The sequence below is a fragment of the Schistocerca piceifrons genome, chromosome 7 (genome assembly GCF_021461385.2).
Source record: "Schistocerca piceifrons isolate TAMUIC-IGC-003096 chromosome 7, iqSchPice1.1, whole genome shotgun sequence".
In the NCBI taxonomy this organism is placed as follows: domain Eukaryota; kingdom Metazoa; phylum Arthropoda; class Insecta; order Orthoptera; family Acrididae; genus Schistocerca; species Schistocerca piceifrons.
The window spans coordinates 186,797,473-186,822,017 of record NC_060144.1 but is presented as its reverse complement, the minus strand read 5'-3'; the positions used below and the strand labels follow the sequence as shown (position 1 = coordinate 186,822,017).

Here is a 24,545-nt window from a genome sequence, read left to right as displayed (position 1 = left end):
AGGAATGCTAGTTCTGCAAGGTATGCAGGAGAGCTTCTGTGAAGTTTGGAAGGTAGGAGACGAGGTACTGGCAGAAATAAAATTGTGACGATGGGGCGTGAGTCGTGCTTGAGTAGCTCAGTTGGTAGAGCACTTGCCCGTGAAAGGCAAAAGTCCCGAGTTCGAGTATCGGTCCGGCACACAATTTTAATGTGCCAGGAAAGTTTCGTTTCAGTGCACACTCTGATGCAGAGTGAAAATCTCATTCTGGAAGTGTGTAGTGTGTGAACAAGCTGTGGCTTCCACCCCATTATGTCAGATATTACCGCTAGTAATTGAAAAAATATATTTATTGGTTACTTATCTAATGAGTAATCAGTATTATAGTCTTATGAAATAGCAACAATAATTACGATCTCCTAAAAATAATTTAATTTAATGAACGAAACACAGTTGAACTCTTTTGTTTTTACCTCTCAGAAAATTACATTTTACCACTCTTCTAGACCAAAGGGAAGTACCCTACAGATTCTGATGAGTGAATCTGTGGGTATCAAAATATGTTATTTAAATGGCCATATGTTTTGATTGCATTGGCTTAGAAGCTCACATGTATTACACCGCCAATGTACCATAGACCTTAGTGTGTGAGTAGAAGGACAAAGTAGGAGCAGGTGCATTTTGTTGGTGCAGTTTGCCTATATCAGGGGCAGGTACGCTCTCAGGGGCAAAGCTGCCCCTGATGTAGGCAAACCGCACTAACAAAATGCACTCGCTCCTGCTTTGTCCTTCTACTTGTGTGACATAAATTTGAACTTTACGCATCTACCCATTCCTGAGGAAAAGCAGTTTTAACAGGGGGACGGACAGATAGTCAGTCAGATAGCAAATGACAAATTTTTTTCTATCGTGTGATGTAATCACATATTAACAATTCTGGCCTTTTTTCCTTTACTTTTTCAGTGAAACCCTGCTTCTTGCCAAATTTCATTATTCTACGCCAACAGGAAGTACCAAAATGTGTGACGTAAATTGCCGCACCTTTTGATGACACTGACTTAGAAGCTTCAGTTTTTTACACCGCCAAGCAACCTAGTCCTTAGTATGTGACAAGTTTTAAATTGGTACGTTGACCCATTCCTGTGAAAAAGGATTGTTAATGAACAGACAGACAGCCAGACAGACATACAGCAAAGCAATCCTACAAGGGATCCGTTTTTACCGACTGAGCTACATAACACTAAGTAAAGGAACTGAAGTCAGTGGTAAAAGTGCGTTGTAGGAGACAGTTATTACTGCGCCGGGAGACAATGCCCAGTCAATCAAACCACACACGTAAGTCTTCATACATCCATATTTAAATTGGATGATGGTGGGACGTCAGCTGGTATAATTTTATTAAAAATGAAACTCCTCCAGCAGTACTTAAGATTTCATATTTATTTGGCTACTAGTTTTCGACGTTGCATCAATGCATCCTTCAGGCCTGTACACTTTGATGAAATCAATTGTGTGTGGCTGAGTATTAGAAGTCCGCGGTGAGACCAATACGTGCTCCACATGGATGGCCAGTCGTCGTTGGTCTCGTTCTTGCAGATCTGTTTCCGACCACAGCGATGTAGGAGATCTCATGTTTTACCGGATTCCTCATATTCACGGTTCACTCGTGAAATGGTCGTACGGGAAAATCTCCACTTCATCGCTACCTCGGAGATGCTGTGTCCCATCGCTCATGTGCAGACTATAACACCACGTTCAAACTCATTTAAGTCTTGATAACTTGCCATTGTAGCAGCAGTAACCGATCTAGCAACTGCGCCAGACACGTGTTGTTTCATATAGGCGTTGCCGACGGCAGCGCCATATTCTGCCTGTCTAAATATATTTATATTTGAATACGCATGGCTATACAAGTTTCTTTGGTGCTTCAGTGTATTTTGCATGTCTGAAAGCTCTATTAAATATTACGAAACTTATTCGCAGATTACGAATTCATCTGACATCATCTGTGCTAGGTATGGATATAATCTATTAGTGACTCATGAAAATTTGTGATTGACTGGGACTCGAACCGGACTTTCCCGCTTATCACGAGCGGTCGGGGAGCGTGCACGGATAGCCGAAGCTGTTAAGGCTGTTCGTGACAAGCGAGAAAGTCGGGTATGAGTCGCCATCCGCCATAAACTTTCATGTGTCGCTATTGTGTAGTAGATCTATATCTAATACAGCTTATGTCAAGGAATTCACTGTCACCAAGTTAATTTCAAAAATATTCCGTACAGCTGAAGGTTGTCAGCTATGTCTGTTCCTTCAGACATGCAAAATAAAATCAGTTTAACTGTCCTAACAAAGCGCCTAACCTGTAGGATTATGTGGTTAGAGACTAACTGCACCAGAGACTGAATAGCATCTTTATGGCAGAAGATCTCGGGTCCCAATGAAGCACAGCCCTTGCTATGGGGCTTATTTAAAACTTTGGATTTCGAAGAAAACGCCCTACTGCGCAGAGGGCTCAATTTTTCATGGCCAAACTGTTCTCACTTGCGCAGTTTTGGGTGGGCCGCTCAATTACGTTAGTTCGTCAGGCGCTTGCTCCTTCTCACGGCCAGAACAGTTTCTCTGTCGCCGCTTTGGCGTATTCATGCGTGAAGCACTGGACATATTTAGCACAAAGAGCTCTCTTACAACGGAAAACGCCGTCTCTGCGAAAATTATTAACTTCTATATTAATTGCAATTACGAGCAGCAAGAATCATGGACAGTAGCTCTGTACTAGGGCACCGTTACTGTCTCTCGTCCGCCTTCACAACAAACACAAAATCACGAATCAAATTAAAGTCAAAATTAGTTACTTTATATAGGAATAATATTGGTAGTCTCAAAGGATTGTTAATTTCTTATCAACTTAATTCTGATGTGGCAATAATAGTCTGTTACTCTGGAGGGTGTGGCATAACAAGCACAAACTCGGAATGTGGAAGGACGGGGAAGGAAAAAGGCCGTGCTGTCTCTAAGGAATCATCGAGGTTTTCATCTTAGTGATTTATGAAGGTCAAGGAAAGTCTGTATGGCTGGTCAATGATTTCGAGGACCATCCTCTCGAATAAGATGCCAGTTTCTTAGCCACTGCATCACCTCGCCCAGTACCGAGAAAGAAGTCCTCTGACTAAAAAGAGCGCAACATGGAGATGAAGTCTTTCTCTTCTGTTGTTCATCGGGTATGACTGAAGAAAATAAACGAAACATTCATAAGCCTGATTAAAATTCGGGGTGAAACGATATCAGTGATGAGATTTGCTGATGGTATTGTTGTCTCTGTGAAAACTGAGGAGAATTACAGGAGCTGATGACTAACGTCAGAAAAGAAATTACCAACAAATTTGTGGACCACATAGGAGTGAAAGAATACTGCTACCTGCGTAGCAAAATAATGCACAAAGGACATAGAGCGAGAATGTTACAAATAAACTAACCTAGGCAGTCGGAGCATTTCTCTCGAAACTGCAAGTATCAAACACAAGCCTTAATTTGAGACTGTATGTCTGGAGCACTACGTTGATGAAAGTGAGTCATGGACTGTGAAGAAACCGGAAGACAAGATAATCCTAACGTTTGAGATGCGCTGTTACAGAAAGAGAAGGATACTGAAACTTAAGTGAACCGTTAAGAAATAAGGAGCTTCTCCGCCGAATCGACATGGAAGGGAATAGTGGAAAATATGAAGGAACTGTATGATAGGTGTTACGACATCAATGTGTAGCTACTGTGCTAGTATTGGTAGCTGCAGGAGGCAACAATGGTGGGGAAGAGCTGAGATTAAAATGTAGGAGAGTTTGAGTACCAGTGCTGTTCTTAAATGAATACTTTGACACGGGAGAGAAAATCGTGGCGTTGTCACATCATACCGATACCGGTCAGAAGAGTGATTTTTTGGGTGGGGGGGGGGGCGGAAGGGGGGCAATGTCTTGAATGGAACTTCACGAATCGCTTGTTTTCCTGTAAGGAATGCAACTTACACGAAGACCTTTGAGTTTCTTTAGACAAATATCGCTTTTGAGAATGTTAATGTATACGAGAGACTCTGCAGATTCATCGCTAAATCAGCCGTATTCACTGTGACAAACACTGTGACTGTGAATAACGGACAGTGTTCCTATGAAGTTCCATCACCTTATTTAAGTCTTGGCCAGTTCCGTGTGGCTGCTTTTGTCCTTACTACATGCTGTTTGTTGTGAGGAACACAGAAGGTGCTGTGCTAACAAAGGGACAAATTTAAAGGTTTACAGAAGTCAAAGCTGCAAAGGAAAAACTATTGTAAACAAGAAAAAGAAAGTTTACACAATGTACTAATGAGCAAGATATAATGTAAACAAAATGCCAATGATTACGCAAAGTTTTCATTGCGTAGCGTCATTCTTCTCATATCCACTATAATTTCTAACAATACCATCAAACAGCTTGTGCGATGTACGCGATCTTCATATTTGCTAGTAAACCCTACCCACGGTGTGCAGCAGTTTTACACGCGAAATTGCAAGTATTGTTCAAGAACTAGAGGTTTGAAATAAATATTTATTTTCTATTGACAGAAAAAATTCACACCTTATAGAAATGAGTTAAGCTTATACCTGTTTAAGCCGATGACTTCCAGTCTCACAATACGCACTACAAGAGAGCGTAAAATTTTTCCGCGCTGTTTCACATGTCAATAGTGTCTGCTGTACAGTGATGTCTGCAACTAGGACTCTACCAACCAGTTCCTCTTCAGTTTCTACTAGTTTGCCAATGATCTTATGTCAAGCCATAGATTTAAAAAATTGTATAGGAGTGAGATCTAAGGGATTGTACTGAGCGTGGAACAGGACCTCTGCTTCCATTCTAATAATGAGGGTGTATTTTGTGCAGGAGCTCTCATTTATATCGAAATGGGATGTTCACCATGTTGAATGGACATATCACACGGAAACAAGTGGTAGGACTATTTTCTCCAGCAACTGCAGCAGTATGTTTGGAATGGACATTAGGTAATCTTCACCATTACAAAAAGTGTGGCAGTAATTAGGGTGCAGTTAGGTTGCCTTCTACAGTTCCAGCCCACAAGTTATTAGAAAACCGTTGCAGCTGATAAGAGCCAAGTGTGGCACATGGATTATCGTTGCTCAAGACAAGGCTACTACGGCAATTGTAAACACCACCTTCATTGAAAGAGGGGAGGAAGGAAGATTAGAAGTTAACGTCAGTGAGGTCATTAAAGACGGAGCACACAAGCTCGAATTACGAAATGATTGGGAGGATATTGGGCGTGCCATTTTCAAAGAAACCAACCTGACATTCACCTGGAGTGATTTAGTGAACTCACTGAAAAGCTAAATCTGAATGGCCGGATGGAGCTTAGAACCGTCGTCCTCTCGAATGCGAGTCCAATGTGCTAACCACTGCGCCACCTCGATTGGTATGGTTGAAAGAGGCGTCATCCATGAACAGTATGAACTGTCAAAGCTCGGCACTGTAGTCTTGCGCGAGTTAATTTGTAACTGGAATGAACTCTGAGTTCAAAATCATTTGGCCCCATGGCTCCCTCACCTTTTTTATTGCTGCTCCATTGGTACATTCGACACCGTACTCTTCGAAATGTTCATTCCACAGGAACGTTGGAAGGTGCTTATTGATGAATCTTTTGCCTCATTATTCAGCACCATCTCCTGACATTCTACTGTCAGAACAATTTGCTATCGAGAATTTGGCCAACGCCCTGTGACTAGTATGAGCAACTGCTTTCTCGTTATTTTCTGTCCATGGAGATATCTTCCCTTTAGGACGACTCCTGTTGTCAAATATTGCCGTTTTTCTAGCCCGTATCATGTATTAAATACACGTTTACAGCTTCCTGTAACGAGTCATGGCTCTAAACACTATGGGACTTAACATTTGAGGTCACCAGTCTCCTAGACTTAGAACTACGTAAACCTGACTAACCTAAGGACATCATACACATCCATGCCCGAGGCATGATTCGAACCTGCGACCGTAGCAGCTGCGTGGTTCAGGACTGAAGCGCCTAGAACCGCTCGGCCACAGCGGCCGGCGTAACGAGTGACGTTAAATCTTCGACCATCTGTCACGACAAGTAGTGGTAAAGTGTGCCGCGAACACTTCATAGACGATGTATTGTTTTTTAAGATAGTGCCGCAGTGTCGATGTAAAAGGCAGTCATTTGTTGTGAAACGTTATCAGTTTATGAACATGTGCCTCACACACATTTCTCAGTCAAGATCTCTTACCGCCATGGGTCTCGAATTATTGAATTCAGAATTCTGTACATTCTGTATAGTTTTCATCCCAAGGTTTGGGGTACCATCTACAATTCCGAAAAAATATAGTATACAATTTACTGTTTCGTGTAAACCAGAAATGTACACATTAACATAGTTATGCAAGTATCGCAAGAATTGCAGCTTCTTTTGCAGGGAATTCTGTACAACAAAATATGGGATTTAGAATTCGAAGGGCCAGATATTTAGACAGTGGTGGCTTTAGTGCTCAAGAAAATATTGTCCGACATTGCTTTTTAAGTATTAACGGAAAACTTTTAAATGAAAAGCAAACAGAACAGTGTATTTTGATTCCGTATCAAGGTGTCAGTTATATTTTTCGTCTATACATATTTTGATTACAAAGACTATTAAATGTATAGTTTCTATCTGTTCGGTAGTATTTATTTCTGTTTACAAAGTACTCTAGACATTACTCCTCAATCCTGTCGCACACATCGGTGCCCTCAGGTTATTTAGTGTGCGAGGGAAGTTTTTGAGCTGACGCCAGTCTCAACTGGCTCTAAGCAAAAGATTTGAAGCCAGCAGATGCTGCATAGAAAGGTAGGGCAGAGAGTGTGTTACTGTGAGCAGTTCGGTGAAAGGGTTATTCTTATCACAATCGGCAGCAAACCAACACCGACAACGACAGTTCAGGTATACATGCCGATGTCCCAAGCTGAAGATGATGAGATAGAGAAACTGCATGAGGATATTGAAAGGGTAATACAGTATGTAAAGGGATATGAAAATCTAATAGTCATAGGAGACTGGAATGCAGCTGTAAGGGAAGGAGTAGAAGAAAATGTTACAGGAGAATATGGGCTTAAGACAACGAATGAGAGAAGAGAAAGACTAATTGAGTTCTGTAACAAGTTTCAGCCAGTAACAGCGAATACTCTGTTCATGAATCACAAGAGGAGAAGGTATACTTGGAAAAGGCCGGGTGATACGGGAAGATTTCAATTAGATTACATCATGGTCAGACAGAGATTCCGAAATCAGATATTGCATTGTAAGACCTACCCTTTAGCAGAGATGACTCAGATCACAATATAATAGTGATGAAGAGTAGGCTGAAGTTTAACAGTAGTCAGGAAGAATCAATATGTAAAGAGGTGGGTTACGGAAGTACTAACAAGGGAACCTCCCCATCGCACCCCCCTCAGATTTAATTATAAGTTGGCACAGTGGATAGGCCTTGAAAAACTGAACACAGATCAATCGAGAAAACAGGAAGACGTTGTGTGGAACTATGAAAAAATAAGCAAAATATACAAACTGAGTAGTCCATGCGAAAGATAGGCAATACCAAGGGTAATATGAGGTCAGGAGCGGCGTGGTCCCGTGGTTAGCGTGAGCACCTGCGGAACGAGAGGTCTTTGGTTCATGTCTTCCCGCGAGTGAAAATTTTACTTTCTCTATTTTCGCAAAGTTATGATGTGTCCGTTCGTTCATTGACGTCTCTGTTCACTGTAATAAGTTTAATGTCTGTGTTTTGCGACCGCACCGCAAAACCGTGCAATTAGTAGACGAAAGAACGTGCCTCTCTAATGGGAACCGAAAACATTTGATCGCAAGGTCATAGGTCAACCGATTCCTCCACAGGAAAACACGTCTGATATATTCTATACGACACTGGTGACAACATGTGCGGCACATGATAGGAATATATTGTCGACCCTCCTAACTTGTACACTTGGCGAACGGATAAAAAGATTCTTCTACCTTGCCCGATTTAGGTTTTCTTGTGGATGTGATAATCACTCCAAAAAAAGTGATGAAAACGTAAGAGTTTATCACATGAACTGAAAATAAAGAAATAAACTTTTCACTCGAGGGAAGACTTGAACCAAGGACCTCTCGGTCCGCAGCTACTCACGCTAACCACGGAACCCCGGCGCTCGTGACCTCACATTATCCTTGATGTTGCCTATGTTGCGCATGGACAACTCAGTTTGTATATTTTGCTTATTTTTTCATAGTTCCACACAACTTCTTCCTGTTTTCTCGATTGATTTGTGTTCAGTTTTTCAAGGCCTATCCACTGTGCCAACTTATAACTAAATCTGAGGGGGGTGCGATGGGGAGGTTCCCTTGTAAGGAATGACGAGATACGGTTGAAGTTCTCTAATGCTACAGATACAGCAATAAGGAATAGCTCAGTAGGCGGTGCAGTTGAAGAGAAATGGATGTCTCTAAAAAAGGCCATCATAGAAGTTGGGAAGGAAAACATAGGTACAATGAAGGAAACTGCGAAGAAACCATAGGTAACAGAAGAAATACTTCAACTGATGGATGAAAGGAGAAAGTACAAAAGTGTTCTGGGAAACTCAGGAATAGGGAAATACAAATTGCTGAGGAATGATATAAATAGGTAGTGCAGGTAAGCTAACTTCGCTGGGAAGTGCTCTACAAGAGCACTTGTCCGCGATAGGCAAAGGTCCCGAGTTCGAGTCTCAGAGAGCACTTGCCCGCGAAATGCAAAGGTCCCGAGTTCGAATCTCGGTCCGCCACACAGTTTTGATCTGCCAAAAAATTTCAAGCAACTACTCTACTGGAACTGATCGCGAAACTCTGAATAAGATATGAGGGTGGCTGCACTCACCAGACACCTTGGCGTTGAGGATGTAGGGGTCGGGCTGCCACAGGTTGTCCACGAACTCGGGCGGCAGCGTCACGTAGTCGTCCCCCTCCTCGAACAGCGCGTTCGGCATATCCAGCCTCGACTCCATCCACTTCTGGCGGACGAACATGTCCACTCTGCACACAAATACCGTACCTGTAGCTGGCTCAGCGCCTCATTACATATCAGCTTTTGACCTGATTTCTATACCAACATCGACAATGCTGTCCACTGAAGGGCACAGCGTCCAAGGACTTACTCGTGGCTTAAATAAGAGAAAGACATTCTCGATAACAAAGTACCATCAAGGCATTAGGACTACCTTGAGAGCATGGCTCACCTCTGCAGCTATAAAACTCTAAAACTCGTTGTGACTACATTGATGTCCCATCGTTTCCATGAATCAAAGCCGAAAGCCACTCTTACAGGTTCAGTATTGATGTTAGGAAGAACAAGCAAAATTGTTGTTTATTGAAACACAACTGGTTTCTCGGTTTAAAGCAGCATCATCAGGTGCAACCTACACGGTAAAAAGCAAAGTAGTGTCACCACATTTTGTGGATATTAAAATTAATAATGGAATGTCTAAAATATACTTGTAACGTTAAAATACCGTAGGTATGCCCGTCGCTCCTAGTCAAAATTTATTATTCAGAGATTATCGTCAATACCAATGCGCGCGAAAGATTCTTTACAGAGGAATGGAAAAACTGGTAGAAGCTGACCTCGAGGAAGATCAGTTTGGATTCCGTAGAAATGTTGAAAAACGTGAAGCAATACTGGACCTACGACTTAGAAGATAGATTAAGGAAAGGCAAAGCCGCTAGCATTTGTAGACTTAGAAGAAGCTTTTGACAATGTTGACTGGAATACTATCTTTCAAATTCTGAAGGTGGCAGGGGTCAAATACAGGGACGACAGGCTATTTACAATTTGTACAGAAACCAAATGCCAGTTAGAGGAGTCGAGGTGTATGGAAGGGAAGCAGTGGTTGGGAAAGAAATGAGACACGGTTGCAGCCTATCCCTGATGTTATTCAAACTGTATACTGAGCAAGCAGTAAAGAAAACAAAAGAAAAATTCGGAGTAGGAATTAAAATCCATGGAGAAGATATAAAAAATTTGAGGATTGCCGATGGCTTTGCAATTCTGTCAGAGACAGCAAAGGACCTGGAAGACCAGTTGAAAGGAATGGACAGTGTCTTGAAAGGAGGATATAAGATGAACACCAAAAAAAGCAAAACGTGGATAATGCAATGTAGTCGAATTAAATCGGGTGATGCTGAGGGTATTAGATTAGGGAATGAGACGCTTAATGTAGTAAATGAGTTTTGGTATTTGGGGAGCAAAATAACTGATGATGGTGGAAGTGGAGAGGACATAAAATGTAGACTGGCAATGACAAGGAAAGCGTTTCTGAAGAAGAGAAATTTGTTAACATCGAGTATAGATTTAAGTGTCAGGAAGTCGTTTCTGAAAGTATTTGTATGGAGTGAAGCCTTGTATGGAAGTCAAACATGGACGATAAATAGTTTAGACATGAAGAGAATAGAAGCTTTCGAAATGTGGTGCTACAGAAGAATGCTGAAGATTAGATGAGCAGATCACATAACTAATGAGGAGGTATTGAATAGAAATGGGGAGAAGAGGAGTTTGTGGCACAACTTTACTAGAAGAAGGGATCGGTTGGTAGGACATGTTCTGAGGCATCAAGGGATGACCAATTTAGTATTGGAGGGCAGCGTGGAGGGTAAAAATAGCAGAGGGAAACGAAGAGGTGAATACACTAAGCAGATTCAGAAGGATGTAGGTTGCAGTAGGTACTGGGAGATGAAGAAGCTTGCACAGGGCAGAGTAGCACGGAGAGCTGCATCAAACCAGTCTCTGGACTGAAGACCACAACAACAACAGTGAAGGTGAAGGAGTAGGATATCCCGATCATGTGTATTTGAGGCTGCGACAGAAATTGGTCTCATTGTCATTGGCAACGGAGAGTGCCAAAGATCACACGTTGCTGACTTCCCTGCATCGTGACTTTTGAATGGAATCAATTTTTCACTCTGAAGCAACCACAAAATTATCGTTTCAGTTATTATTCCACGTTTACAGCACGTCAATAAAATGATAGGTACAGCAATAAAATGTACATTCTCTTCCAAGGAACATAGTCGATGTTCACTGCTTATATGACGTGGCAAATTTGTTGTGCCTCCTCCCGTTTTTAAGCTTTTAAAGCAACTGCAGTGTTGTACTTTATTGCCCTCGCAGTTCGTAAAATACTTCCAAACTAGGAACAGTACCATTCAGTAATACAAACAAAGTCCAGTAATGATAGCCGACCATTGTGGCCGAACGGTTCTAGGTGCTTCAGTCCGGAACCGCGCTGCTGCTACGGTCGCTGGTTCGAATCCTGCCTCGGCCATGGATGTGTGTGATGTCCTTAGGTTAGTTAGGTTTAAGTAGTCCTAAGTTCTAGGGGACTGATGACGTCAGATGTTAAGTCCCATAGTGCTCAGAGCCATTTGAACCATTTGAATCCAGCCATGATAGTGAGACACTACGCCTTGCACGCTGCACATACACGCGTACCATCTAATAAGCCATGGCACACCATGTCACACGGCAACAGTTACATCATTGTCTCTGCAGTAATGTACCGATTCTTATATCAAGTGTTTGTTGATAATATTTAAGAGTACGTAATTATTAAAATACTGCTCATCGCTTTTCCCAATTTCTGTAATAAGCCAATATCTAAAAGCAATGGAAATTTTACGAATAAACAAATTTATTTAAAAATTAAAAAAAAATTAGTACCATTGCTATGGCATGTTGATATGTCGGTTTCTGCCCCAGTTATTACTAAAACATGAAAAAAGTCTGTTAGAACCGAGACCAAACAAATACCAAAAAATAACGGTTATTCAGAATTAAAGCTCCGATATCGTTATTAACTGGTCGGGTTTTCACGTCTCTATACGACACGCTTGAAGAAACTTTTGGACACTCTTCCTCGCAGAACTGGGACCATTCTCAACGCTAGAGGCGCTACCACACGGTATCGTGTGATGTCTTCTCGGGTTGACTAATTTAATTGTCGGTATTGCTTATTACACCAACTAAGAAACAATTGTACACTCGTAGTTTTAAGTACAAAACAAATTACTCCGAAGCGCCAAAAACTGGTATTGGCATGCATAGTGAAATACAGATATATATAAACAGGCAGAATACGGCGCTGCGGTCGGCAATGCCTATATAAGACAAGTGTCTTGTGCAGTTGTTAGATCGGTTACTGCTGCTATAATGGCAGGTTACCAAGATTTAAGTGAGTTTGAACGTTGTCCTACAGTCAGTGCACGAGCGATGGGACATAGCATCTCCGAGGTAGCCATGAAGTGGGGATTTTCCCGTACGACCATTTCATGAGTGTTCCGTGAGTATCAGGAATTCGGTAAAACATCAAATCTCCATCACTGCGGCCAGAAAAATATCCTGCAAGAACGAGACCAACGACGGCTGAAGAGAATCGTTCAACGTGACAGAAGTGAAACCCTTCCGCAAATTGGTGCAGATTTCAATGCTGGACCATCAACAAGTGTCAGCGTGCGAACCATTCACGAAACATCGTCGATATGGGCTTTCGGAGCCGAAGGCTCACTCGTTTACCCTTGATGACTGCATGACACAAAACGTTACGCCTTGCCTGGGCCCGTCAACACTGACATTGGGCTGCTGACGACTGGAAACATGTTGCCTGGTCGGACGATTCTCGTTTAAAATTGTATCGAGCGGATGGACGTGTACGGGGACAACCTCATGAATCCATGGACCCTGCGTGTCAGCAGGGGACCGTTCGAGTTGGTGGAGGCTCTGTAATGGTATGGGGTGTGTGCAGCTAGAGTAGTATGGGACCACCGATATATCTAGATACGACTCTGACAGGTGACACATACGTAAGCATCCTGTCTGATCACCAGCATCCATTCATGTCCATGCGCATTCCGACGGACTTGGCCAATTCTAGCAGGACAATGCGACACCCCACGCATCCAGAATTTCTACATAGTGGCCCCAGGAAATCTCTTCTTAGTGGCTGGCCACCAAACTCCTCAGACATGAACATTATTTAGCATATCTGGGATGAATTACTTTTGAATACATTACGGGAAAGGCAGTGATCAATATCTTACAAATATTTACTATTAAAAACAGTCTTGATCACGATTTATTTATCAAAGTGACCGGTTTCGACCACTACTGTGGTCATCTTCAGACCACTGAGTAGGAACCTCTTTCTGTTGGAGAATCACTACCAAACAAAAGAGGTTCCTACTCAATGGTCTGAAGATGACCACAGTAGTGGTCGAAACCGGTCACTTTGATAAATAAATCGTGATCAAGACTGTTTTTAATAGTAAATATCTGGGATGCCTTGCAATGTATCGTTCAGAAGAGATCTCCACCCCCTCGTACTCTTAGGATTTATGGTCAGCCCTGCATGATTCATTTTGTCAATTCCCTCCAGCTCTATCTCAAACATTAGTCGAGTCCACGCTCGCTGGGGCCCTACACGATGTTAGGCATGAGTACCAGTTTCCTTGGCTCTTCAGTGTGCGTCTGGAGCAAAGCATTCTGTGATAGTCAACAATGGACTGAGGTAAAACGCGAATAGAAGAGGATCGATACATTTGAGATGTGGTGCCACAGAAGAATGTTGAAAATTAGGTGGACAGATAAGATTAGGAATAAGGTGGCTTTTATCAGAATCGAATATCTGGGAAACACTGACGAGAAGATGGGACCGGATAATAGGACATGTGCTGAGACATCAGAGAATAACTTTCATTGTACTAGAAGCAGCTGTAGAGGGTAAAACTTATAGGGGATGACAGAGATTGAAACACATCCAACAAACAATTGAAGACGTTGGTTGCCAGTGTTACTCTGAGATGAAGAGGTTGGGATAGGAAGGGAGTTTGTGAGGGACAGCATCACACCAGTTAGGAGGCTGATGACTCGGGAAAAATCGGATAACCATCACCAAAATTTAGATATTCTGGTGCCGTGTAGCCCTGTAATGTGTATCAAGTCGCACCTACCCTCTATATGTGTATGACTAACACGCAGTAACAGCTAGTGCTAAGTATCCACTTCAAGAAACACACGTCACGATGAAGAAGTTTTTTGTTGACTATGTACACCATACTTACATTGCTTGAGCGTCCTTCTTTCAGAGTGACGTTCAGGTGGGAATTCTCTGTATTCTCCACTCTGACAGAATTTTTTCTGAAATGTCAAACCCAGAGACTTTTCCGAGACGTGTAGACCACATAGAGAATTCTCAGCAGCCATCCGGCCCAACTACAGATTCATAATGCTTAAGAAATCACAAGTTCAGTGCTAGTAGGGATGTGCCTATAAATCAATTAATTAAAAAGTCGATGTAATAATGCGATAATTTTTTGCATTAAAACAGATTTTTCATGGCCAAATGAAACAACCGATAGCTGGCGTAAGTAGAGGACCATCAAATGGTGGAGGCTGTAAAATTTACACAATCACCAGTCATTTAATTCGCAATATACTCAAAATGGCGAAAATCGGTGGAAGTTCCGAGGACATTACTTTTAAAGTCAGAGCAACGCCAGCACTTATGGTTACTAGCCCTATCCGCATTCAGAGAACTGGCGCCAGCACAGGGTTACGAACCTTGAGCGCCGGGAGGCCGAGATGTCCTCTCGGCCGAAGGCAGTAGGAACTGCCACCTCCAGCCAAGTTGGCTACAGGGACCTCTTTGTGTCATAGCAGGCACACTATTGTCTTCCGTCCGAGGTTAAAAAAAATTACTGAGAGACGAATCTACAGCCTCATTTTATTGCAGTTCTTAGTTGGCTAGAGAAGCCGTAATTAGCACTGGTGCAGTACTTGCCGTCTATCACGATACACCTGTGTTGGTTTCCACGATCTTGGAGCAACCATGTGTAAATTGAGTCAACTTAGTCAGAATTTTCTCGGTAGAATACACGTGGTGCCTTTGTACATGATTAAGAAGCAAATCGCGATTTGCACCGCCTGCATCCGGCAATACGGTTTCACCGATGTTGGAGCTATAAGCTTCGTCTCACTGCTCCTGTCTGTGCGCTCGTGTTACTTGACTCTGAGTAATCGTATTTTCTTGAGTGATTCTTTACATCTTTGATGTACAGTTAGATCGCTGCACAGCAAGCCGGCGGTTCGCCGTACAGCCCAGAATTGTGGATTGAGTGAATCCCAAGCTTTGAGGCATTTTTGTCTCGCATTTATGTATTTTTATCAAGAATACATTTGCTTTAGTTTCAATTTACTCCTTGTTACTAGTCTTCAGTTTTCCCCTGATCCTTTAAGTTACTGTCTAGGCCAGAGAATTCCCTGCAGTAGGTGATGAAGTCTAATGTCTCCCGAAGATTATCTAGTGACACTGTCTTACCTGTTGATACGGAAACAGTAACAGGCAGTTCACCTCACTTGTTGTTGTTGTTGTTGTTGTGTTGGTGTGAAGTCCAGAGACTGGTTTGATGCAGCTCTCCATGCTACTCTATCCTGTGCTAGCTTCTTCATCTCTGCAACCTACATCCTTCTGAATCTGCTTAATGTATTCATCCCTTGGTCTCCTCGCCTCTCTCTAAGATTTTTACCCTCCACGCTTCCCTCCAATACTAAATTGGTAATCCCTTGATGCCTCAAAACGTGTCCTGCCAACCGATCTCTTCTTCTAGTCAAATTGTGCCACAGATTTCTCTTTCCGCAATTCTGTTCAATACCTCCTCATTAGTTATGCGATCTACCCATCTAATCTTCAGCATTCTTCTGTAGCACCACATGTCGAAAGCTTCTACTCTCTTCCTGTCCAAAATATTTATCGTCCATCTTTCACTTCCATACATGGCTACACTCCATACAAATACTTTCAGAAGACACTTCCTGACACTTAAATCTATACTCGATGTTAACGAGTTTCTCTTCTTCAGCAACGCTTTCCTTGCCATTGCCAGTCTATATTTTATATCCTCTCTACTTCGACCATCATCAATTATTTTGCTCCCCAAATAGCAAAACTCATTTACTACTTTAAGCCTCTCATTTCCTAATCGAATCCCCTGAGCATCACCCGACTTAATTCTACTACATTCCACTATACTCGTTTTGCTTTTGTTGATGTTCATCTTATATCCTCCTTTCAAGAGACTGTCCATTCCGTTCAACTGCTCTTCCAGGCCCTTTGCTGAATTACAATGTCATCAGCGAACCTCAAATTTCTTCTCCATGGATTTTAATTCCTACTCCGAATTTTTCTTTTGTTTCCTTTACTGCTTGCTCAATATGCAGATTGAATAACATCGGGGATAGGCTACAACCCTGTATCACTTCCTTTCCAATCACTGCTTCCCTTTCATACCCCTCGATTCCTATAACTGCCATCTGGTTTGTGTACAATTGTAAACAGCCTTTCGCTCCCTGTATTTTACCCCCTGCCACCTTCAACTCACATTCCGCCAAACATCTACAGACTTAGCAAACCCGCACGATCTACGCTATGGTCTCAAATTTATGAGGAAATATAGGCAACTATACATATTACGATATACACTAGTGACAGAAAGGAAAAACGCAAACACTGCATCTTCAATCATTAAAAATCATAAATTGTGACAACCTGCTTCTATCTCTCTTAGTCAATACAGGATGAAGTTGCCACTCATACTGACAAAAGGGTTTGCACAACGAGACATCGACTGGACAGGAACTTGTCGGTTCAGTTTCTCTTTCGTGAGAGTGTCAGTTCTGTAAGGCATGCGCGTCAGTAGGTCCTGGTACACCAGTCTATAAGCAAATGTTTAATTAGACACATATTTTTCGAACACCCATGGCATAGAATAAATTCACGTAAGATAGCTTGGAGATTCGAAATTACTAACTTTGGGCTTCATCCTATTGAAATTCAGCACCAAGACAGCATTGTAAGAAACTCTCGCACTCAACTAAGTGGGACAGGGAATGGGGACGTCTGAAGCAACCCTCGCAAAAAAATAAAGAAAATGAATGTAAACTTTACTTCAGCCGTGATGCAGCAGTTCGAGTTACATTTGCGCGAATATCCTCTTCGCCCCATATATCGATAGTGATCATCTCTTTGGTTGCAACCAGTAAGTGGGATGGAGGGGAGTGGATGTTGAATAATGCTCGCTTGAGCGACAGCGAGAGAAAGGTTGGATGGTGTTCGTTGAGACGGCGTCAGCTCTAGTGCCCTCCTAGAACGAGGGTGAGTCAAATGAAAATCTTAAATATTTTTTAAAATATTATTTATTGTGCAGAAGTGGTACAAAGTTGTATCACTTTTCGACATAATCTCCCCCACGCTCAATGCAAGTCCTCCACCTCTTACAAAGTGCATAAATTCCTTTAGAAAAAATTCTTTTGGTACTCCGCACAACCACTCATGCACAGCATGGCGTACGTCTTCATCAGAACTTAACTTCTTTCCTCCCACTGCGTCTTTCAGTGGTCGAAACATATGGAAATCACTTGGGGCAAAGTCTGGTGAATATGGTGGACGAGGAAGACACTCAAAATGCAGGTCTGTGATTGTTGCAACTGTTGTACGGATAGTGTGGGGCCTTGCATTGTCATGTTGCAAAAGGACACCTGCTGACAGCAATCCACGTTGCTTTGATTTGATTTCAGGCCGCAGATGATTTTTTAGGATATCTGTGTATGATGCACTGGTGACAGTGATCCCTCTAGGCATGTAATGCTCCAAAATGGCGCCCTTTTCGTCCCAGAAGAGAGTCAGTATAACCTTCCCTGCTGAGGGTTCTGTTCGAAACTTCTTTGGTTTCAGTGATGAGGAATGGCGCCATTCCTTGCTCCCTCTATTCGTTTCCGGTTGGTGGAGGTGAACCTAGGTTTCGTCTCCAGTAACGATTCTTGCAAGGAAGCCATCACCTTCTCGTTCAAAGCGCCGAAGTTCTTCACAAGCATCAACATGTCGTTCTCTCATTTCAGGAGTCAGCTGCAGTGGCACACATCTTGCAGACGCTTTGTGAAACTGGAGCACATCATGCACAATGTGGTGTGCTGACCCATGACTAATTTGTAAAAATGCTGCAATGTCATTCAGTGTCACTCGGCGGTTTTCCTTCACTATGGCTTCAACTGCTGCAATGTTCTGTGGAGTCACAACTCGTTGTGCCTGACCTGGACGAGGAGCATCTTCCACTGAAGTCACACCATTTGCGAACTTCCTACTCCATTCATAGACTTGCTGCTGTGACAAACATGCATCACCGTACTGAACCTTCATTCGTCGATGAATTTCAATAGGTTTCACACCTTCACTACGCAAAAACCGAATAACAGAACGCTGTTCTTTCCTGGTGCAAGTCGCAAATGGGGCGGCCATCTTTATACTGATACTGCGACGGTATGTGTGCATCTGTACTATGCTGCCACCTACAGGCCATTCTGCACACTGTTTGTAGCACGCTTACCAACGGTCCGAAATTTCGATTTGTTATTACAGATTTAAGGTCTTCATTTGACTCACCTTCGTAGTAGTTGTGTACTAGCTACGGACTTGAGTGGCGAACGATTGGAGTACGCCTGTAATGTGGTGTTTTGAAACGCGTCGCGGCCAGAGGGTTAACTGGCCTGGGGCGTAGCGGACGGGAAGTTCTACTGCACATCTTGGGAGGAGCCAAGGCCATTGTGATACAGCTTGATGACTTCTCAGCTGGATCGTGAACATTCTTTAGCTCCGGCTTGACTTGTCGGCTTGTTGCGGCGACTTCCTTCGTTTGATGGTGACCCCTGATAGATTTTATTGCGAAATTGTTATTCTTATGGGGAAACCTACCAGCCTTACGCACTCTCGTTCACTGCCACAGTGAGGAAAAAGGAGGAAGTCCGGGAAACAGTTGAGTGTGGTTGTATTGTCTTGAACTGGGGACCTAGAAACGACGGAGAGGTTTCATCCCCGCACTAGCCTCAGTGGTACACTACCACAAAACAGGCTACAGCAGTCCACTCACCCCACCGCCGCCTCACACCGAACTCACGAGGGAACCTTCTGGAAGGTGCATCGAGTTATGAGCCTGCTTATAAAGTGGGTAGGTACCTATCACACCCTAAAATTGTAGGTGCCAATGCGGCCACCTTTTTGAAATATTGCCTGTTAAAGTTTGGGCAGCTCTTTATATACAGAAAAGTTTCACTATTGTGGCACGTGAGCAAGTAGCCGAGTGATAGCCGGCACGGTAGCTCAGCGTGTTCGGTCAGAGGGTTACGTGCCCTCTGTAATAAAAAAAAAAACTGAGTTAACCGATCATCAACGAACTTAAACAGATGTCTTACGACGTCCGCCCCGAGCAGTCCGCAACGAACAAAAGCGAACAAAATGATATTTAAAAAAAAAAAAAAGTGACAAGCGAGCCAGACTCCCGTCTAGGGGACCCTGTTTCGAGAACGGTCTATGCCACTTTTGTTTCCTTTTTTTCAAATACCTGTTTTAATTTATAATTAATCATAAACATTCTGCAAGAAATTGATTAAAAAGAATTACAAGCCTCTATAAAACAAAATTACAAATTGAATGTCGCATTTTGTTTCAATCTTTTGCGTTTTTTTTTTAAATTTTAACAGGAAATTAATCGTAATGTAATTTCTTGATATATTTTATTATTGTTCAATTTGTTTTCGCCGTATTTTTAATTTTGTTCCGTTGAGGTAGGGAATATTTAAAAAAAAACAACGAATGAGGGATTAAAAATATGTTTCATTTAATGGAAAGTTAATCGATATTTCCTATATTTTGACGAGTACATTCCTGCGGAAGATTCCTTTTATAAAAATAATCAAGAGATTTGTACTTTCGACACCACGAACATTGTAGGAATGCACATTCATTTTCGTCGCAATAGCATCTGTATTTTCTCAAGTCCGCAGTAAACGCCACTGCATTCGCCTACTCGCTCACTTGCCACAATAGTGAAAGTTTACGTATATAAAGAGCTGCCCAAACTTTAACAGGCAATATTTCAAAAACGAGGTCGCATTGGCACCTACAATTTTAGGGTGTGATAGGTGCCTACCCACTTTATAAGCAGGCGAAGTGAGAGCTCATAACTCGATGCTCGTCCCAGAAGGTTTCCTCGTTAAGGTTATCGTGCGGTTCAGCCCCCAGTGGACCCCCGGGAACGTCTCACACGAGACGAGTGTGAAACGGCTCTGAGCACTATGCGACTTAACTTCTGACGTCGTCAGTCGCCTAGAACTTAGAACTAATTAAACCTAACTAACCTAAGGACATCACACACATCCATGCCCGAGGCAGGATTCGAACCTGCGACAGTAGCGGTCGCTTGGTTTCAGACTGTAGCGCCTAGAACCGCACGGCCACTCCGGCCGGCAGACGAGTGTAACCCCAATGTTTGCGTTGTAAAGTAATGATGGTGTACGCGCAATCACTGACATAGTGTAACTGAGGCGGAATAAGGGGAACCAGCTAGCCTTCGCCGAGGCAAATGGAAAACCGCCTTAAAAACCATCCACAGACTGGCCGGCACACCGGACCTCGACACTAATCCGACAGGGGGATTCGTGCCGGGGACCGGCACACCTTCCCGCCCGGAAAGCAGCGTTAGACCGCACGGCTAACGGGGCAGGCTGAGCGTGGTTACCCAGACGGTAATAAAATTTGACATGATATTTTTCAAGCATTTAAAGTGTGCTGAGCGCAGATGGGTTTGGTGACTGAGATTGTCATAGTAGTTAAGTTATTACCTACTTGTGTAAAATACTAGTCGGAGCCGTTGATAAATTTATTTTTGCAAATTTGGACAGGTTCCTTTTAAAATGTGTATTTATTTCTTATGAGACTGTGCGTATATTTGTTTCATCTGTTCCAATTTTATAATTGTGCTTGTAAATCCGAAAGCTAGTACTGATAACTGACGAGCGTTATGTATGTCATCGCTCGGTGGTCTCTTGTTACTGCTACGTGTTATTATTCCATCACCTGATGCCAGTAGCTACGCCCGCTGGTTCTGAGCGTCATGCCTGCGTCTGCTATTAATGTAATTCCTGAGACAATGTGCAGCCTTACTTGTGTGTTATATTCAATTCCTTAAGCGGCTCACAAGGTAAGTCATGTAATGGAATGCTGTGTAACCTTATAACTGTCTTTTAACTTTGTTAGTGTCTTGCAATTTTGATTTGGTCACTAGTGAATTTTGTCACTGTAAGAACTCTTTAGCTTATAGCCACAGTAATTTTGTGGAGTTTAAAGCTAATTGAGCGTATCAAGATTAAATGAGAAGTTGTGACAGTTTTCTTCTGTAGCGGTTGCTTTTGTAAGTCCATTGTTGACGTGATCAATTGAAGGTGTAATTAAGATGGTTTATCTTATGGAAAATTTTATCTGTAATAAGTGTGTTTTAAAGTATTATGCATTTATCAGCTAAACCAACACCTCACCACTCCACAACCCAGCTCCCGCCTACCGCACCATTTCATTACTGTTGAAAGCAAACAGCAAATTCATGAGAGTACTTTTAATCCGTCGTTGTAACTACAAAAATGAGTGATTTTTTCACCAGACGCGTTTCGCTTTATTGAGGTAAAGCATCATCATAGGTCTGTAATTAAGTTTATTTGAGTTATGATTTGCTTTTTAGATCGAAAAACAGTTCGTTAAGAATAGGTTGGCTTTTACTTACGGTGTTTTTTCGGCTGCTTTCTTGCTTACGTTGGGAAATGCCGTCTCCTAGCACATCGTTGTTTTTCTGGGTAAGACACTGATAATTTTTGTCTACTTTTTAGATGTTCTGCAACACTGCATTTCGCACAACACACTTATGCACACCACTGTATTCTGTTTGTTTTCGTACTTCAAGTATGTGTTGATGTTTGTGTTTTGTAGTGTTGCCAACATAACCTTTCCATTACTTTGTCTTTCACCTACAAATATTCTTTTTTAAATTAGATCATTATATGATAAACAAAACAAATGGCATACAATGACATACCACAACAAATTCACTCATAAAATAGGAAACATATTCGAAAATCAAGGCATAACCATGCTCACAAAACAAAAAATTCCATACAAAAGCACATCCCAAAACTAAAGTCAAAACTAGACGGATACTAACAATCTGGCATTTATCAGCTCAGTTGCAGAGATTGTAAGAAGATATACATTGGAATGACTGGCAGGACATTTGACACAAGGTATAAAGAACACATCAGAGCATTTAAATACGGTTCAAGTCATTCAACATTTGCGGATCATCTAAAAGAAGAACATCATAGACCAAGCAATATTAAAAACGATATGAATATCATAAAAATCAGTAAAGACAGACATCTCCTTCCTTTCCAAGAAAATTTCCACATACAAAAAGCATTAACACAAGATTAACAGTTGCTCAATGACCAGATAAATATTGGAAACCAGACTCCATATAGAATAATTGACGAAAACACAGGAAAAAGAAGAGAGACTTTTCCATTCTTCACCCCCTGCCACAACCCACCCCCCGACTTACAGTTCCATTTCACCTCTCGTTCCTCACCATCTCCGCTAACACACACTCCATCACACAGCTATATACTTATGTCCTCTCATCACAGTTTCTCCCCCCCCCCCCCCAAAAAAAAAAAAAAATCTTCATCGCTATTCCTTCTCTACTCTTACACAGTATATAAGTACACAGAAACATACTTAAATAGAATTACACACATACGATATCTAATTTAAAAAAGAATATTTGTAGGTCAAAGACAGCCGGTCGCGGTGGCCGAGCGGTTCTAGGCGCTTCAGTCCGGAAACACGCGCGACTGATACGGTCGCAGTTTCGAATCCTGCCTCGGGCATGGATGTGTGTGATGTCCTTAGGTTAGTTAGGTTTAAGTAGTTCTAAGTCCTAGGGGACTGATGACCTCAGATATTAAGTCCCATAGTGCTCAGAGCCATTTGAACCATTTGTGAAAACTGTCGTTTAAAACACGAAGATTAGAGGAAAACTGAGATTAACAGCAACACGAGGTGGCTGGCTATAACTTGCCAAAAGCACGGTTGACCCATACGCGACAACATATGAAAAACCGCATTCATGGAACATGTCGGACAATTCACAAAATTTTAATAATCGTACCACATTCGTTTGATTGTCAGCTGAAATAGGCGGAAAATCTGTCGGCAAAGAGCTGCTGCCCTTTGGTCCGAAAATAAAACGTAGTCTTGTGAAATGTGTGACCCTCTATAACGCCTTTTTTTACAATCTGTCCTTGTGCTGCGAGAGATCTTCCATTGGCTGTTGGAAACATCGTTCGTAGTACGCATTCCCATTCCGAACCATAACGTTCATGAGATAGAATGTTCTTCTTTCCTTACCGAATTCCAATTAAAGGGGTCGGTGGAAGAATGTGCTACCCCTCAGCTTCGCAAAGCTTATTCCTATCGAAGTAACTTGTGTTTTTGGAACCACGTACTAGTAACAGCAGTACCATTTGTGTCGCTAAAAAAGAACTAACACTATATTGTTTTACTACCTGTATTTATATTACTGTCTTGGAATTTAACCAACGTTTATTAAGAAATAACCGAAATTAATCCCTCTTGGGTTAACACTTATTTCCCACCCGAGGACTGGACGTTTAGAAAATGCTACAGCGCAGCCACGTAAACAGTACGAGCGTCTGTATGTTTATCTGCAGATATCAGTGTGAAGTGCATTCCTGGAAGATTTCCAATCGGGGGTCTGTCCCTTGAAGGTATTGCAATTTTCCGGTACACCTCTGTATTTTTTTTTCTCAGAGAATTAATAACAGGTGTGGTCATTGCTGTATTCGATTTTAACAGTAACTGAATTTTCCATCGGTGATTGGCAGAACGTGACAACAATATCAAATAGTTAACACTTCCCTATTTTGCTTTGCAGAGCATTAGGAAATTGTTCCGTATTTAATATCTATACATGGTGTTCATTAAAATATTTTTCTGTCCATATGTGAAGGATGACCTCAGGAACTAATGTAGGGCTTTTGATACGGTTTTCCTTAATAGAACGATTTATGAAGAAGGTTTGTGTATATTGCTACATATTATAAATAAGATCTCCGACTTCGGATACTTATTGCCACAGAACACCGTAAAATGCACTTGTTACGACGTAGAAACAGAGGACGACAGCAGTTCTCCAGTTGGCGTGGCAGTAAACTTTGAATACGAGAGATATGGCGCGGAAATCCGTACTATTGCTTTTCGAAATACTAATGTTAGATGATAATATTTTTCATTTATGCTTTATGGGTGGGTCTGGTGTTCAAGTGTATGTATTTGTAAAACCCAATAATGCAATTTCGACCGTGTGGTTGTTACCAAGTGGAAATTATGTTCCTGATTACGACCGTCTTGTGCGTATTGCACTCTTCGAATTGTAACATAAATATGTTGCTCGTATTCTGCTTAATTTTTGCATTCATCAGTAATATTGGCTGTAATAAATGGTTCCATATTCGTTTTTTATTCATAGGAAGTAGAAACTGGTTTCACCTCATGGTATTCAGTGAACTCATGTATGTTACTG

At 42.0% G+C, this 24,545-nt stretch overlaps 1 protein-coding gene across 4 annotated transcripts in view; it reads right to left on the bottom strand.

Moving 5' to 3' along the window:
• The window catches only part of LOC124805084 (glycine receptor subunit alpha-3), a 603,880-nt gene that overhangs the window by 174,649 nt on the left and 404,686 nt on the right, over window positions 1-24,545 (bottom strand). For all 4 annotated transcript variants that reach the window (XM_047265520.1, XM_047265522.1, XM_047265521.1 and 1 more), the window contains exon 5: window positions 8,899-9,053. In XM_047265520.1, the coding sequence (XP_047121476.1) occupies window positions 8,899-9,053 (155 nt within the window). The remainder of the gene's footprint in view (window positions 1-8,898; window positions 9,054-24,545) is intronic.